This window comes from Phalaenopsis equestris, unplaced genomic scaffold, assembly GCF_001263595.1.
Source record: "Phalaenopsis equestris unplaced genomic scaffold, ASM126359v1 Scaffold000002, whole genome shotgun sequence".
Taxonomy (NCBI): domain Eukaryota; kingdom Viridiplantae; phylum Streptophyta; class Magnoliopsida; order Asparagales; family Orchidaceae; genus Phalaenopsis; species Phalaenopsis equestris.
Genome location: NW_018164444.1, coordinates 49,400,393 through 49,412,962, shown reverse-complemented (window position 1 = coordinate 49,412,962; position 12,570 = coordinate 49,400,393). Strand labels below are relative to the sequence as shown.

The 12,570-nt window shown below is 35.3% G+C and overlaps 1 protein-coding gene and 1 long non-coding RNA gene across 3 annotated transcripts; one reads left to right on the top strand and one right to left on the bottom strand.

The window, feature by feature from the left end:
* Positions 1-3,231: 3,231 nt before the first annotated feature.
* On the top strand, positions 3,232-3,594 carry LOC110019784. The gene is made up of 2 exons (XR_002293483.1): positions 3,232-3,297; positions 3,375-3,594. It is a non-coding gene; the product is annotated as an uncharacterized LOC110019784 (long non-coding RNA).
* Positions 3,595-4,583: 989 nt separating this feature from the next.
* On the bottom strand, positions 4,584-12,486 carry LOC110039314 (phosphoribosylamine--glycine ligase). Of its 2 annotated transcripts, none has more exons than XM_020744336.1 (6): positions 12,404-12,486; positions 11,862-12,148; positions 10,557-10,930; positions 8,039-8,569; positions 5,855-6,250; positions 4,584-4,845 (listed from the first exon to the last, which is right to left on the bottom strand). In XM_020744336.1, the coding sequence occupies exons 2-6, from the start codon at positions 12,115-12,117 to the stop codon at positions 4,810-4,812; spliced, it is 1,593 nt and encodes a 530-aa protein (XP_020599995.1). In that variant the 5' UTR covers positions 12,118-12,148; positions 12,404-12,486; the 3' UTR covers positions 4,584-4,809. The 2 variants fall into 2 exon arrangements, with proteins under 2 accessions (XP_020599995.1, XP_020599996.1); XM_020744337.1 differs by having other exon boundaries at positions 11,862-12,171; positions 12,404-12,482.
* Between the last annotated feature and the right edge of the window lie 84 nt (positions 12,487-12,570).

The following is a 12,570-nucleotide window of genomic DNA, read 5'->3' as shown; positions in this document are numbered from 1 at the left end:
GCAATCTAAAGATTATTATAAGATTAATCAAATGATGGAGGACTTCAAACCGTATGTCCAAAGTTTTCTTCCAAGTCTTCAATTTATTTGCTCACAGTTTCCTTATGAAATGAGTAGAATTCACAAAATTCAAATCACAAATTTAACATTTTCTACTTAGTTATATTCAATAATTAAACTTTTGATGCTTAATTTATCCTAAAATTATGTTTAAGCAGATATCTCATGTCCTATTACGGATGAAGATTAGAATCATTGGGCTTAGGCAAGAGGTTATAATGAAGATCTTCCCTTTGACTCCTATAGAAAACAAGTATCCCAAACTGTATAACCCTTAGAGGAGGTAGAGATAATAAAGAAGAAAGAGGAATAAATTTGTTTAGAAAAACTATAAACTGATGCACGGGAAAAGATAGATATGACTCTCATTCCTTATTTTGTCTGGTGAACTTTAAACTCTGCTAAATGTTTCAACCCTTCTAATGGATAGTGCAATTCTACCATCCACAATACAGCCGGATAGTATCAATAATTGTCTTGAAACTAATCACAGATTTGGTCCACTGAAAACTTTGCTCCTATGAGAGAACTGTAAGTATCTCTATAAGATAGCATACCATTCATTCATTTATCTACTAATTTCTTTTTCAATTATTGTTTTTGATACAATCAACAAATTTTGTCATTTGGCACAAATATCAATGCAATTAGCGTGAATCTCGGAATATTTTTTGAGCAAAAATATTCAAACTCAAATTAAAAATCATCTAGATTTTCAGTTTCAGCAACCTTCCAGTCAAGTTGACTGGATAATGAGATAAAAATAATGACACCAAAATTGGTTCAATTCGAGTTAGATCAAGCCCAAATCAAGGCATTAAAATTTTTTTTGGAAGCTTTGGGTGGCTAATTGGAAGGTCATATGAATTCCAAATTTGACGAGCTTATGTCGATGAGACTAATCTAACGAGTTCAAGATTACTCAATTCTGACATTGTTAAGGAACTTAAATGTCTACAAATCTTCGTCCGATCATGGCAATATCTCTGGGTTGTCTGCTTTCTTATTTATAGGAGAGGCATCTTGGACTCTATAAATAGTCATACCCCTTTCATAAAAGGAAGACTGAGACCGAGGACGGAAAGGCAGACTTGGAGCTAGAGCTGGACTAGGAGGAGTTGAATTCCAGTGAAGTTATGGACTCAAGATCTGATGAAATTTATTGTTTCTGCGATTGCCAACCATCTTAGACCACTCTCTCACCGATTGCCGTCAACCACCATTGACTGCTCCCTGCTCAATGACATTGATAAATCTTATGATGTAATATGAAGATTGTGTAACAATGCACCCCGAAGACTGTGTAATGATGCACCGCAAAAACGATGTAATAAAGCACACTAAATGTTGTGAAAAATAACGACAATAAAGCGAAAAATGTAACGAAAAATTTACACAAAAAGAATAGACACAGATTTACTTAGTTCGACAATTTGCCTACGTCCACGGAGCTGCAGAGGATCTTATTACTTCGAGGAATCACACCGTCGAGCATTTTGATGTTTACAAGAAATCTATATTTTCTCTTTCTCTCTCCACCTCTTCTCTCCTCCTTTCTCTCCTTCTCTCTCTACCTCCAGGTGAAAAAGAAAGGAAAAATTAAAGATCTTAATTGCTACAGAAAGGAGGTGGTTTTGGGATGATACTCTCGGGTCTAATTTCTGCCTATTTATAAGAAGCAGAAATTATTGTTTCAGCAACCAGGGAGGCGGGAAGCTTCACGCAAGAAGTTTCCCGCGGTTCCGCGTGCGACGCAGTCCGCGTGAGGCGCGACGCGGAGAGGAGCGTTGCTTGAGGCGCGACGCGGAGATGAGCGCGGGACGCGTGAGGCACTTTGCGGATAAGGGAAGAAGGAACAAGCTCCATATCTAATAATTCTCCCACTTGGAGATTGAGACGCTGACTGCATCACCTGCTAGCTGCATCATTTGTTGGCTGTATCAACCCCTTTTCCTCAAACATGATATCCTCTACCTCTGCAACTCAAAGTCTTTATGTTCACGCTAGAAGACTAACTGAAATCGAGCACAACTTTAGTTTCTCAATAGTAACCCCCTTAGTCAACATATCAGCAGGGTTCTTGCTTCCACAAATTTTCTTAAGTAACAGCTGTTCGTTGTTCAACAAGGATCAAATGAAGTGATACCTGATATGAATGTGCTTGGTCCTGGATTGAAAAACTGGATTCCTAGCAAGGAATAAAACGCTCTGACTATCACTGTGGAGAGTGTCTTTCTGAGCCTCCTTACCCAATTCTTTCGGGAATCTTTGTAGTCATATCATCCCTTTAGCAACCTCTGACACGACAACATACTCAGCTTCTGTAGTAGACAGAGAAATTGTCTTCTGTAGATTTGAGTCCCATGACACTGCAGTACCACCAAGAGTACAAACATAACATGTAGCACTCTTTCTACTGTCAATGTCTCCAGTTAAATCTGTATTAACATAGCCTTGTACGTCTAGGCTCTTTCCTGAGAAACACAAGCAGGTTTCGGAAGTTCCTCCTAGGTACCTCAGGATCCACTTTACAGCTTCCCAATGTTTCTTCCCTAAATTACTCATGTATCTGTTCACAACTCTACTGCATTGGCAATATCCGGTCTGGTGCAAACCATAACATATATAAGTGAACCAATAGTTGAAGCGTAAGGAACCTTACTAATGTAGTCTTATCCCTCTTCTGACTTGGGTAACTGATTTTTGCTGAGTTTGAAGTGATTGCCCAAAGGTGTGTGAACTGGCTTAGCTTTGTCCATATTGAACCTGCTAAGCACCTTTTTCACATATTCAGCCTGTGAAAGCCTCAACGTGCCTCTGACTTGGTCTCTAACAATCATCATGCCAATGATTTACTTTGCCTCTCCCAAATCCTTCATTGAAAAGTGCTCTGACATCTATTTCTTCATATTATTGATCTCATAAATGCTAGCCCTTGCAATAAGCATATCATCCACATACAACAATATGATGATATAAGAATCGTCAAATTACCTGACATAACAGTGATTTATCTGACATCTGGTGTACCCAGCATTTTGCATGAAATTATCAAACTTCTTGTGTCACTGTCTGAGAGCTTGTTTTAGACCATATAAACTCTTTTTCAGTTTTCAAACTGAATCTTCATTTTCTGGTACCATGAGCTCTTCAGGTTGGCGCATGTAGATGTCTTCTTCAAGGTCTCCATGAAGAAAGACTGTCTTCACATCTAATTGCTTCAGAAATAGACCTTCGGTAGCAAACATAGCCATTTCATTTTTGTCGTTGGAACTTTTTTTTTATCGCATTTATGATTATTTGGCCTATTGCAGGTTAACACAACTGGAATACTGGAGCTGGCTGTACGCTATCAACATATCTTTCCGGCTATGTTCAGGGCTTTGATTGATTGAAAGCTAAATCTCTCAACCATTAAGTTCAGGTGGTTTGCATGACACTGATTCATTAAGAAAGTATATTCATGCTGCATTGTACTTTAATTAATGATATGTTATATTCAACTTAAAAATGCTTCAATAATTTTATTATTCATATTTCGTCATGGTATTTTTTTCTTTATTTTCTATAATCATTGAAAATGCCTCAATATTTTTATAAAATCAAAACATTTATATTTACAACATTATATTGAAAATGTCATCTTCTTTATCTTTTTGAGAGTAATATATATCTTTTTATGCATAAATTTATGACAATAAAATATTAATAAATATAAATATCAAATTTAGACGTTAAACATATAAATAAAAATATATAAGAGCTGCGTAATATGCAAGTAAATTTCCCTCATTTTATCAATTATGAATTTATCATATGATTATAATTAGGATTGTCCAAGAGGCTATTCATGAACAGCTCATGTTCGATTCGTTAAATAACTCATATTTGATTCATTCGCTAAGCAAATGAGTTGAATACAAATAAATTTTTTTGGTGCTCGGTATATAAACGAACTGAACACAATGTATTGTTCGTTCGCTGAACACAATCAAATTGGTTCATTATTCGTGAACAGTTCATGTTCAGTCCTATAAGCAAACAAGACAAACACAAACATATTTTTTGAGCTCGATACATAAACGATCCAATCACGAATAATGATAGTTTTTAACAAGCCAAGCCTCGGCTCGTTTTCACCCCTAACAATTGCATGAGTGATTATAATTGTCAAAATGACTATTTATTCGTGAATAGCTTATGTTCGGCTCTCACACAAATTTTTAGTGTTCAAAATATAAATGAGCCGAACACGAATAATACTATTTTTTAACAAGCTGAACAAGAGCTTGAGCCCACCTCAACTCGTGTTCCCTAATTATAATAGCTCCATCTTCCAGCATGGATCATTCAAATGTCCTGCTTGTGGCTCCAGCCTCAGTTCATATTAAAAAAACGTTCATCAACAACTCAAATTCTCAAATTCCAACAATAATGAATTTTCATGTAAGTTTATAAAAATTATGTGAAATATAACTAATAAATAGAAAAACAAATACACTTTTATCTCATTTACTGACAGCAAAATAACTCATAAATATTTAAAATACACTTTATTTTATGAATCATACAAGAACTTTTAATTATTCAAAGTACATTGCAATCAAAATCCACTAATCCAACAGCCCCTTAATTTCTAAACCCAAAACTCCAACCAGAGTCTTCATGTTCAGTTAATCTAATCAGAGGAGTTATCGCTTGACTGAATAAACATGAAAACTCATTTCATATTTGAGTAAATAAACACAATTATTCTGCCTTGTTCCTGACTGATTCCGAAGACACCTGCAAATTAACAATAATTACTGTAAAATGAAATATTTGAAATTGCGGCTAAAAAAATAGCGTAGAATAATTAAGAATAAAATGAGAAGATAAAACAATAAAATGATTAAAATTTGTTCATTAAAAAAAATGTTTTAAAATCAATGTAAAATTAAAATAAAATATTTCAAAATGAGAATTCATAAAACCAACACAACTGGGATAAATTAAGAACATCAACTTTCTAAATCATATTAACACAACAAGATATTAGAAGTTTTAAATACATACCACTCAATTCTTAGAAAAAATATTACATCAGGACTCCGCACGTAGATGAAATCTCCACACACGTGAAGGGTGAAAAAAAAAAAACTGGCCCGGTAACACAAGAGAATATTCCTCCCGTGTTATTCAGGTGTTATTGTGTGTTATTCAAACGTTATTGATGTGTGATGTGTTATTGTGTTGATGTGTTATTGTGTTATTATAACACCTGAAGTATTCCCAGAACACAATAACACATGAATAACATACAATAACACCTGAATAACATGAGAAAATATTCCATAGTGTTACATGTGTTGCTGAGAATATTCCCCTGTGACGTGATTTCATTAGATTCTGCACGTAATTCTACGTGCGGAGTCCTGATGTAATATTTTTTTCCAATTCTTATGTATTTATATATCTAACACCTAAACTTTAATTTTTACATGCATACCACCATACCTATTCATGAAAGGGTGTATTTCACTTTTGAAAGTTAAAATAGTATAATTTCTTATGTCACATGAAAGATTTAGGTACTATAGATGTAAAAAAAAAGCAATTTTTAGCTGTTAGATATGTAAATACATAGGAATTGGGTGGTATATGCATGTAAAGGCCCCTAACATATTTAATGCCTAAGTCCTTAATGTTTTCACTAAAATGGACCAATATTAAGCCTACTTCACCCACAAATATCAATTATTTCCACTATTATTAGTAATTTAAAGAAAAAAAAAATAGTTCAAATATAGTTTACCAAGCGAGGCAGCGCCCTCCAGCCAATATCTCTTCTGAAGAATCCTTGAGGCCAATCAATCACTTCCACTGCATCGTAAGCTCTTCGCCTCGCTTCCTCGATATTCATCCCCTTGGCAGTGATGCCGAGCACGCGGCCGCCAGCTGCAACGAAATTGCCATCTGAGTCGAGCGCCGTTCCGGCGTGAAACACCTTCACCATGGAAGAAACTCGCTCCGCTTCTTCGAGATTTCTGATGATTGTCCCCTTCTTGTAATCCCCCGGATAACCTTCGCTTGCCATTACAACCACCATTGCTGTTTCTGATGACCAATTCAATGAAACATTGATCAGCTCTCCTCTGCAGGCGGCGAGTAACAATTGTGCTAAATCTGATTCCAGTCTCATCATTAGAACCTGGACTCACAAAATGTTACAGGATATTCGTATCAGTTAAATGTCGAAAAGAAAGGTAGATTTACATAGATACCACTCAATTATTATGTATTTACCTGGACCCAGAAAGGCTGCATTTAGATGTGATGTGAGAGATTGGGAGGTATAAATATTATATATATATTAAAAAGTTGGCTGGAGGCTATGTTACGAGCCCCCAACAAACCTCATATGTCTAAAAATATTCAACTTCACCGCACACTTGCGGATTCAAACCCCCGACACCAGAAGACTTAGAACTGACAGCAGGGAACACGACACACACACACACACATTTATATATGTATGTATGTATGTATATGTATAAATAGATAGAGAGATATATAAAGTCAATTTTCATATATATTAACATTTATCAAGGTTATGAGAGATCATGTAATATATAAAGAGGTTTAGTTTTATCTATATATTTCAACATCGCATTCGTCCATTATAAGTAATATATTAGTAAAAAGCATGTACTTAATTAATGGAACTCTAGTGCTTTTAGAAAGGGTTGTGATGGATAAATGTGTTTCCTCACCTTCGCGATCTATGCTAGAACAAAATGCCCCACAACCGAGGATACGATGGCTAAACAAACAAGGGTGAAAAATAGGCCACATCATCATCAAGATGCGCACCGGCCCATCATGGCCCTCTAGGATAATGGATGAATTGATGAAGGTTTCAAGTTCTAATGTTAATGTTACTAGAGATTTATATTGGACCATCACATTTGTATGAGAGGTTTTCAGATCAATTTTGGATCCTAAGAATTTGATGGATAGGTCATCATGAACTTTGAAATGAACCAATTGTGTAAAAGCTAGGGGACAAGCATTGCATAAGGACATGGTGAAGTGCTGAGGATGCGTCTTGACTTTCTTGATCAAACTATCAAAATAGATTCTAAACCAAATTTTTTTTGGGAAATGTATCAATTGCCCTCATATTTGTATATTTTGTACAGAAAATAGGGCAATTTGATTAATCTCCAAGCAAACAAATAAGATATAATGGATTATCTACAATTCGAGAGGTAGATAGATCTCTCCCAAACCCTAACTCCTAAGGCTCAAGATAACAATCTAATAGCATCACCTAACCCTAACATATTAAAGCCCTGATTATACCAAACAATAATAAATAATAAAAGACTAAATTGCCCACAGGTGCTTCTGTAACAAATAACCAAAAAGATATCTCTTTGTTAGAAGACATTCGAATAAAAATCTTCGAAAATATGAATTAGGCAATGAAAATGTCCAAATTATAGACATTTGCCTTATAGTCAAGTACAACCATAGAATCTAGGTCAGAAATTGGTTTGAAATGGGCATATTGGCACATCTAGACAAGTTCAACAAAACCAAGAGGACCTTAGAGCTATACTGAACATAAAAAAGGAAGTGGCTTCGGCCCAATCCGATTCAATAGGAGATGCACGACTAACACATTTGGAGTGGTAAAATACTGCCACAATGAACAAACATAAGAAAGTGTTGCTCACTTCCCATTCGAGTGGGAAATGAGCCAGAATCACCTCCCAAAGGCTGTGGAGAAATAAAAGGATAATATGAAAATTAAAAAAAAAAAATCCTTACCCAAATATACACCAATAGGCATTACTTAAAATATATAGAAGTAATACGTAAACAAAAGGACTTAAAGATCTTAAATGAATTTCTTCTAAATGTAAATAGACAAAAAAAACTAAGGCATTAAAAAAATCAATGCAACGATACTATAAAAATACACAACACCAACCTGGCATTCTGGATCTCCAAATCTCACATTATACTCGATCAGTTTAGGCAGCCCTGATTTTTTCTCTATCATAAGACCTGCATACAACACACCAACAAATTTGCAGCCATCAGCAGCCATTCCATTTACTGTAGGAGAGATTATTGATTCCATGACCAAAGCCTGAAGCTCTTTTGTCAGCAAGGGAGCAGGGGAATATGCCCCCATGCCTCCTGTATTTGGACCTGTATCACCATCACCAACTCTTTTATGATCCTGAGCTGACTCAAGAGGCAGAGCATTTTCACCATCCACAATAGCGAAGAATGAAGCCTCTTCGCCCTCTAGATATTCCTCGATTATGACTCGAGAACCAGCGGAGCCAAAAATATCTTTCACTAACATCAAGTCAACAGCCTCAAATGCCTCTTCTAAAGTCATGGCAACAATGACTCCCTTCCCTGCAGCCAATCCATCTGCCTTGATTACAATAGGAGCTCCTTGTTTTTTGACGTATTGCTTTGCCTCAGAAGGGTCGGTAAAAGTTTGATACTGCATAAATTAGAGATTTGTGGAACCATAGAGGAAAGTGAGTTGAAGATGAAGAGAAAATAAATGAAAATGAAACTTCTTTTGATTCTTTTAGTTTTCCAACTCCCGAGAGAAAGTCACTAATGCCATCTACGAGTAGAAGAAAATATAATGCAAATGCCAAGCTTATACAAATTAAATAAAAAGAATGTTATTGACCTCTGACTGAAGAAAAAATATAGAGATGGTGCTGGAATAAAGAATATAAATTAAGAAATAAAAATTAAATTTTTAATTGCAACAAGCCTTTAGTAATCTTTTAGGATAATTGTGTGCTAGAAAATTTTTGAAATTGAAGTAAAATTTATACATCATAGCTTAACATGAAGATCTAACACGCACAGAAGATGAAAAGTGTTGAATGAGGAAAAATCAAAGATTTTATGCGGAAAACCAAGAAATAAGAAAAAAAAAACTTGCGGAGTCTAGCTCATTCAAAACAATCAATTATATATTTCAAATTATAGAATTTCATTCTTCTCTCTAGGTAGGGAATATGGCATTATATAAATTGATTAAGTTGCAAAGATTAAATAGCAACATATTGGGAATAATTCCAAGGCTATAACAACCACTAATGGCGGTTGATGATGATTGCCAATGATTATTGCTTTCAAATTTTCTTCAACGGTGTGAACTCAGCTTTTAGTTTTTTCCCCTTTCATGTAAGAGTATATAATCTGCTCAGAAGAAAAAATAAGTTGTAACCACAGTCCTTGATCAATAACTTCGATAATTTCTTTAATATGACTCTTCTAATATCCTCTATCTTGTTCTTGTAAGAAATGATCTAGGTGACCTTGGTGCATCAAACATTACATTTTTTGTAAATGACTACATCTTTTTGTTGAGTCCCTTTTGCATGATGAAAGTGACAATATTTGGATCAATCTCTCCATTAGGATTCTTTTAGAGGTCTTAGCCACTTGAGATGTTCATAATTTTAAATCTCCATCAGAATATTAAGCATGGATGTGTTTAATTAAGTATAATTAGTTAGCACATTGACTTTGGTGAGAAAAATGTATTTGTTCATGTTTTTTTTTTGTTGGTAGATTTGTGTAACACCTTCAAGGGTATTTTTATGTTTGTCAAAAGATTGCTCAAATTACTTTCAATGTGTGACGATGGCCTCATCAATCCTAATTTGTGCTTTTACATAGCGAATAAGAGATAAACATAGAACCAAATTAGATCTCACATTAAAGATTAGTAGAAAAGCACGGGACGAAGACCTTCAAGAAATATTTCTCGGAATAACGGGGGATCTACTCTTAAAATTTGACGAACCTGGAAAAAAATCTCAATGTTGAAAATGTGGTACTATTATAGAGTTTTAAGAGGGTCATTTTAATAAATTTAGCGAAAATCCTAAAACATTATATTGAACAATCGGCTTCTATTCCTTTGATCATAGATAATTCTTTTAGTATTTAAAACTCAAATTAATGACCTCATAATTGAGTAATCTTTGACTCATTGGATTCCTCTTGTCAATATGCTCAATCTTACTGCAAACATGTCAAATTTGATGATTATTTGATCATTCAATTAATATTTCAAAGCTTTCAATCATAATTGAAGTTCTTGATTCAAGTTCATTTGGGCTCAAATCAAATCGCTTTCAATATCATTGGGTTCGTATTAACGAGATTTTTAGTTTGACCGTAAAGTTGTTGAAATGAGAGCTTGAATGATTGTGAAATTAACTTTTATTTTTTTTTTTTGATCCAACATGCATTGAAACATATACCCAATCAAATGAATTTTCTAATGACATTAAGGATTAAAAGAATAAATGCCCATAAAGCTTTTAATTCTGTGCTTTTTTTTTTCACTTTTAAAAGCTAATTCTTAATCAAGCTTTCAGAATCGAACAGCAACAAAACACAATGCAAATGTTAAAGTAATACACATATAGCTTGAATGTCAAAATGTATAAACTCACTTTTGCAGTGGGAATGCCATATTTATCACACAACTTTTTCATGAAATCCTTAGAACCCTCCAACAATGCAGCCTCTGATGATGGCCCGAACGTGGGAATCCCCGACTTAACAAGATCATTCGCGAGACCAGCAACAAGAGGGCCTTCAGGACCAATTACCACCAACCCTACGCCCCATAATCGACAAAAAGATATAACATTAGCACTATCAGATATATCCAAGTCTGGTATACAAGTTGCATCCCCAGAGTGAGCAATTCCAGAATTTCCAGGAGCGCAAAAGACTTTAGCACAAGAGGGGGAACGTTGTAAAGAATAGCACAGTGCATGTTCCCTTCCACCTCCTCCAATAACTAGTGCCACCACCCTTTCTTCTACAATAAGAAACATGGCTTGTCACATACTCCCATAGAAGCTAGAATGTAATAGTAGTAGTATGCAAAAATGGGAATATTGCATTGGATATCATTTACTGGTGATTACTTGTTGCTAATGAGATAGAAGAACATAGAGAAGAAAAACGGGATAGATTACAAAATAGTAAGACTCGGAATTATGCAATCAATCATGTATCAAAGTTTTAATCGCTTGTTCATAACAATTATGGAAGCAATATCTATAACTGATACTTGTTAAGAGAGATTTGGCATGGTCGTGGGTGATAATTTTAAGAATTCACTCATAAATTTGATTTTAAAAAATTATAAAATGTGCTTTACATCTCAAGGATGCAAGGCAAGGAAAACATAAATTGCAATAATCCCTTGGACACCTAAGCAACTTACTAATAGTTTCAATAATACCAAAAAATTTATGCCTTTGAGCTGAAAAATTGCTGTACAGTAATAGTTTTCAAAAAAAAAAAAAATCAAAATAAAAAAGCTTCCAATTGTCTGTTACATGAAACTAACCTCTTAAGAGATTTTATACATTCCTTGCATCTAATTAAATGTGTGTAGGAAGCAGATGAAGAAACAAGTCTATTTATTCATCTCCAAAATTAACATCAAAACTAATTGGTAAAAAACATGTTAAACACAATTATTTGTTTTTGTGGGTGCTAAATGTTAGAAGTGGCAGTAATTGTGTAGTTAAAACTTTATGATAGTAACTTAAGAAACTATTTCCAAGCTACACTCAGATTATCTTGTATTTCAGTTCTAGCTGCGTAGAATGACATGAACATTCTGATAAATAACTGCAAAAAGAGATTTTTAACTCTGAAAAATCATAGTGGGAATGTGAAGCGAGAGAGAAGGGTGAATGCTGATAGAGGAAGAGAGCCTGAGTGTAATGATTTCTCACCATAAGCGTCATTGTTACCGTTGCCTGAAAGGTTATTTTGATCCAACCCAGTATAGGAGTTCTTGGAACTCTGTGGTATAAATTGAAAACCAGAGAACCGGCCCGGCGCATCAACACTGGAGGACCAAAGAGAACCGTGGAACTTGGAAACAGAAACTGAAATTTTGAAGCTACTTCGGAGATAAATCTTGAAATTTGTACGTCTACAATCCGGCAACCTTATGCAGCTCCCGAGGTACGCGGAAGCACAACTCATAATTGCCTATGGATATCAACAAGTATGGCACCTAAAAAGGAAGGGAGGAGTTTTCTGTCGACGGGTCAAAAATGCAACTAAAATTCACATAAAATTTTAATCTTTTTCACTAAAACATCCAAACACATAAATTATTTCTGCTACAAAGTACTGATTTATGCATCCGCAAGTCTGATTTCCAGCATTAGCTGAAACGCAAATTTATTCTCGAGCGGCTGTACGTGATTAAGAGGAGCTGAAGCGCACGTAGTGGGGTGGGAGGAAGGAGGAGAAAGAAGAGGTTTACCTTCCTCAGTGGTTTCTGGCAAGAGCGGAGTGGAGGGGTACAGAGATGGCTCAGCCGATCCCCCCGATGCCTTCCTAGCTCCCGTCGTACTGTGGCGCGAGGGTTTCAGGCACGGGAGAGCGGGAAGGGAAGGGAAGCGAAGGGGAGGGGAAGGAAACGGGTTAAAA

What these genes read in the sequence shown, in the direction of transcription:
- LOC110039314 (XM_020744336.1), bottom strand. Translation starts at nt 12,117, where the DNA reads ATGAGTTGTGCTTCCGCGTACCTCGGGAGCTGCATAAGGTTGCCGGAT. An exon ending in CGGTAACAATGACGCTTATG is followed by an intron (nt 10,931 to 11,861) that starts GTGAGAAATCAT and finishes TTCTTATTGTAG; the next exon opens with AAGAAAGGGTGGTGGCACTA. An exon ending in GGAGGGCGCTGCCTCGCTTG is followed by an intron (nt 4,846 to 5,854) that starts GTAAACTATATT and finishes GTTAATTTGCAG; the next exon opens with GTGTCTTCGGAATCAGTCAG.